This window comes from Hordeum vulgare, chromosome 2H (genome assembly GCF_904849725.1).
Source record: "Hordeum vulgare subsp. vulgare chromosome 2H, MorexV3_pseudomolecules_assembly, whole genome shotgun sequence".
Lineage (NCBI taxonomy): Eukaryota > Viridiplantae > Streptophyta > Magnoliopsida > Poales > Poaceae > Hordeum > Hordeum vulgare.
The window spans coordinates 648,275,719-648,281,110 of record NC_058519.1 but is presented as its reverse complement, the minus strand read 5'-3'; the positions used below and the strand labels follow the sequence as shown (position 1 = coordinate 648,281,110).

At 48.0% G+C, this 5,392-nt stretch overlaps 1 protein-coding gene across 1 annotated transcript; it reads right to left on the bottom strand.

Annotated features, from left to right (window-relative positions):
- Positions 1 to 505: 505 nt before the first annotated feature.
- Positions 506 to 1,286, bottom strand: LOC123431205 (16.9 kDa class I heat shock protein 1-like). The gene has a single exon (XM_045115034.1). The coding sequence runs from the start codon at positions 1,186 to 1,188 to the stop codon at positions 730 to 732; it is 459 nt and encodes a 152-aa protein (XP_044970969.1). The 5' UTR covers positions 1,189 to 1,286; the 3' UTR covers positions 506 to 729.
- Between the last annotated feature and the right edge of the window lie 4,106 nt (positions 1,287 to 5,392).

The following is a 5,392-nucleotide window of genomic DNA, read 5'->3' as shown; positions in this document are numbered from 1 at the left end:
AGGAATGGAATTCCAGTGTCAGCCTTGTGACTGATGAATGAACACAAATTCGGACTGGATATTAACATCGGCCAACAAACTGAATTCCAGCAGCAACATTTTAATAGTTGTCAATCCTTTGCGGCGATGCCGATCAGGATCAAGAGCTGAAATGAAAGCTGGTGGCAATGCCGATGAGGACCATCAGTGCAGATAGCTCTACTCCATTTAGAAGTGCCGTGCGAAAGAAAAGGGATGGGAAAAATAACGACTGATGAATGAATACAGATTAAGATTTGGCAAAAATAAATGGGATTCCAGTGCGAACGTCCTGAGTATTAAACAGGAAAAGATAATTTCAGTCATGAGAGTGCAACATTACATACTCTATATTATTTCAGTTCTGAAAGAAACACTATATATCGGAAAGGAGGGAATGCCATTTTTCTGTCGATCCTGTCCATCCCAACCACAAGCAAAAGGGTAAAATTTTGCGTATGCAAAATCTGCACCGCAGTCAAGATCAGAACGATTTATCTCTCGTTTATTCATGGTCAAATCTGTTGGCGATTACACATGTACATAAACAAGTGGGGAAACAAACGCAATACAGTACAGAGACGTCTCACCAGACTCGGCAAGAGCAGGACACAACTGTAGCATATATACTTTCAGGTTGCAGAACTCGCACGCACATCAACCAAACTGACTCCAATCCGGATGATCATACGTCGAGGCACATGCATGCGCTCAGCCGGAGATCTCGATGGCCTTCACCTCGGGCTTCTTGACCTGGGCCTTGGGCACGGTGACGGTGAGCACGCCGTTCTCCAGCCCGGCCTTCACCTCCTCCACCTTGGCGTCCTCCGGCAGGCGGAAGCGCCTGACGAACTTGCCGCTGCTGCGCTCCACGCGGTGCCACTTGTCATTCTTGTCCTCCTTCTCCTTGGTGCGCTCGCCGCTGACGACGAGCACGTTGCCGTCCTCCACCTCCACCTTGACCTCCTCCTTCTTCACTCCCGGAAGGTCGGCCTTGAAGACGTGCGCCTCGGGGGTCTCTTTCCAGTCCACCCGGGCGCTGGCGAACGCGGCCGTCTCGCTGTTGCCGCCTGCGATCGCCGGGGGGACGATGGAGCGGAAGGCGTCGAAGGGGTCCGCCCAGAGGCCGGCCAAGGGGTCGAACACGTTGCTCCGCCTCACGATCGACATTGTCGGTGTTGATTGATTGCTTAGGCTTGTGCGCTCGGAAAATTCTGTATCGGATCGTTGGATGCTGCTTGCTTTTGCACTTGGCACTGGCTTGGGTTGGGATGGCGGTCGATGGGAGGTGAGTGAGCTACTCATAGCGTCGCAGGTGCTGCTCTTGAAGCATCTCGAGTAGCCTGCAATCAAAGAGCGTTGGGTTATTTTTGGCTTGTCAGCTCGGCTGCACGAGCTTCTCTTTTCTCTATTTTCAGCACATGAAGGTTCTGGAGTGCTCTCATCTGTTGGAGTTTCCATTATTATTTCTCTATACAGCTCTGGAATGTGATGGCGCCTTTTCTACAACAAGACATGGCCAACTCGAGATGCCTCACGAGCGCACCGACAAACAGAGTACAGCCGTTTCAGAGTTGCTGAGAGCATCTTCAACAAACGCACAAAAATTCCACGTCCTAAAATAGTTTTAGCACGTCACTGTAGCAACTTTAGTGCGTCGGGAACAACATTGCTTTAGCAGATGTCAAAAAACGCACGTTCAAAAAAACCTGCAGTGTAAACTGTGAAGCGCGCGCAATCCGGCGTCCAGAATATGCTGCGCGCGATAGCGTTTTTTAGCACGTGCACAAAAGCTTTTAACGCGCGCACTGTTTTACAGCGTCTGTTGGAGCTGTCCAGGGCCCAAAAAACGAATCTTTTAACGCGCGGAGCAGTTTTTAAACGCCTGTTGGAGATGCTCTAAGAGAGGACGGAGATGTCGATCGTGAAAATAACTAACGACTCTGTCCGTTTATTGTAGTTGTTGTGTCAGCGCATCTTCAACACCCATCTCAAACCGCACTACCTCGAAAGCCATCCAACACAATGTTATATAGTACTCCCTTCGTCTCAAAATAAGTGGCTTAAAATTAACTCAATTTTGTATTAAAAGTGATGTAAAGTTGAGTTATTTTTAAGTCACTTATTTTGAGACCGAGGGAGTAGATCATTGGACGATTCGAATGTATTTTTTCCAAAAATTGAAGACAAAGTGAAGACTTTGCTAGCGTTTGAACGGCTGCCACTTTTGCAACTATCCCTCACCCGTCATTAACCCCCTTCCTCGCTTGCATGCTCCCTGACCAAAACAGTCAGCGCCGTTCTAGAGCGTCAGTGTCATATTCATGTCCGGTCAGAACGAACGTGACCTCTTACTGTTGCCGGCATTCAAGCGGCTCGCCGACGCCGCTTCTTGATGCAGGCGACTATTTTGCATTCAAGTGATACTCCGTTGTTTCCATCGCCCTGCAATAATGATATGATGTTGCGGAGGAACCTACTCCGACGCCATGTGTCAATTTGTTTGACGCCCACTATTAACCACACCTCCGCTGGCCACTATCATCCGTCCACTATGTAAACTTCATTCCTAGTCACAACCGCAGTCATCCTCCTCCGGTAATTTCTCCTCATGGCACCACGCCTGCCACACCCTCCTCGCGCTCTAAAGCCCTCTAGGAGAACCTCTCGTCCGAACAAAAGAAAGAGATTTTTTTTCTGTAAAGGAGGAATACCTCTGTCCTCTGCATCAGTGTGATGCATGCAGTCATATTATTAGAAAGCGATTCAACCAAAGTGTGTCATACTGTTGGGTAACGTAGCATAAATTCAAAAAAAATTCTACGCATATTCAAATCTTCCTATGGAGAGACCAGCAACGAGAGAGGGGTGAGTGCATCTTCATACCTTTGAAGATCGCTAAGCAGAAGCGTTACTAGAACGCGGTTGATGGAGTCGTACTCGCAGCGATTCAGATCGCGGTATGATTCCAATCTAGTGTCGAACTACGGCACCTCCGCGTTCAACACACGTGCAGCCCGGTGACGTCTCCCGCACCTTCATCCAGCAAGGAGGAGGGAGAGGTTGGGGAAGAACTCCAGCAGCACGCCAGCGTGGGGTCGATAGAGAGACGAGGTCTCCCGGCAGGGCTTGACCAAGCACCGGCAGAGAGAAGGAGGAAGAAGGGCAGGGCTGCGCCGAGAGAGAGAGAAAACCGTGTGCGAAACAGCCCCGAAACCTCAACTATATATAGGGGGAGGGGGAGGGGCGCAACTGTAACGACCAAGATGCGGTCCTTTCCGATCTGGGGATCGAAGCCCCGAATAGGAAAGAAGCGCATCTAAGCGTTTCGCAAGCAGGTAACACAACACAAATAATAATAAAAGTAGACAATCCGGGATTCAATTGTCTTCTCATAAATAACTCAGAGTACATCACAGATACAATCAAGGTAGTTCCGCTACGGACTACAAAACATAGAAACGCTATGCTACCCTGCCTGCAGGCCCACGATCACGACCATGCCTCAACCCTCTGGATAGTTCACGTAGAGGCGGTCTGTCTCCTCGTCGTACTGCCACGCCAGTAGAGTGCCGTCGGAATCATCTGTCTCTGGGGTACCTGTACCTATTGGGAGTTTTGGAGGAATCCGTGAGCCACGGGGACTCAGCAATCTAAGACCTTGGTGCCGGAACTAGTCATGTTATTAGGTAGGGTAAGGTGATGTGTATAAGGTTGCAGCATCCTAAGCTTGATTTAGTGGCTAACTTACGTAAAGCAATTATGAAGGTGGTCTACACTAGCGGTCGTGATTACTTGATCACTAAGTGATCCTGAACACCTACCTACGGCATTCATAACCCCACTGTGTTCCCGATCGAAGAGAGATCTTCGAGGGGGACAGTCACGGTTACGCACACAGTTGGCAATTTTATTAGCTTATGTTTAAGTTCTCTAATACCGGATGTTAACAAAATATTCCAAGTTGCCACATAACCGCGGGCATGGCTTTCCGAAAGATTAAACCCTGCAGGGGTGCTCCAACTAGTCCATCACAAACGTACACGGGCCGCAAAGTAATCCTCTATCACGAATCTCGTGATCTCGTCGGATTCCTTAGAGGAAAACCTCAACTCTGGGGGAAACCAAAGCTTCACCGGGATTCCTATACGCAAGATATATCGCTAAGGTAAGGCAAGACTAGCAGGACCTCCCGACGTGTCGACGACCCCAATAAGAGCCGCGTATCTCAGTCTCAGGACACGTCGGATGGAACTAGCTACAGGTACCAAACCTCAAGTTTCCTTGTGGTGGCCCCGCAGGCAGACCAGTTTGGACCAACACTCATGAGGAGCACTGGCCCGGGTTGTTGATTAAAGGTCCTCGGGGTGATCATTCCCTATGCAGTTTATTAAGTGATTAGCAAATTAACACCAATGTTGGGCCCTGCCGGACAAGCCTTAATACTACGCGATTTATCGAGGGGGTCCCCATAACAACCCCAAACGTGTTAGGAGCGAGCATTATGGAATCAAACACCGGTAACCGGTAACTAAGGCGGCAATAACGGAACAAAGCACCCGACAAAAGGCTAGGCCTTCCGTCATTTACCAAGTATATAGGTGCCTTAATTAAATAACAGAATTTAAGATAATGATATCAAGCTCATGTTAACACATGAGACAAAGCACCTGCCTCTAGCAATGCTAACATTAGTAGCTGAACAAAGCCTACTTAGCCACTCAAGTTTTGCTAGGGAGGGATTAGTGTATGGGTTCATGGCATATCAAGAGGCAATTTAATTCAGTGGTAGGCAGCGAGCAATATGATATGGAAACGCAAACTAGCATAACAAGTCTAGAGATGGGATCAAGGTCATATCATCTTGCCTGTGATATCCTCAGCTTGGAATGAATCTGGTTCGTCCTGCACGTACTCCCCCGAATCCACGTACTCGTTCTCCGATCCTGGTGCTACCCAACATAAGAATAATATCCAATGAACAACATCACTTCAAGATGCAACAAGCACATGATGCATGAGATGAAAAATGAGCATGCATCACTATTTCTATCACTAGCACGAGCAAAAGAAACTACTACAAGTTTCTGGACTGAACTGTACACTAAGCTATTTTGACATGCATGAGAATGGAATGAACAGATGTGTCTCGTGGAAATGATGCAAAACCATATAAAGAACATTACAATCGGAGCTACGGATCAACGGGAATCAACGAAACAAGATATGAAGCCCTACGTGTAAGAATCAACACCACACCCACAATTGGCACAAATCTGGTATTCCCAGGTTGCCAAGACATATAACAACCCAACATGAATGGATTGGAGCAAGGAAGAAGACCACAACATCAACTAATCACCCACATTCATCA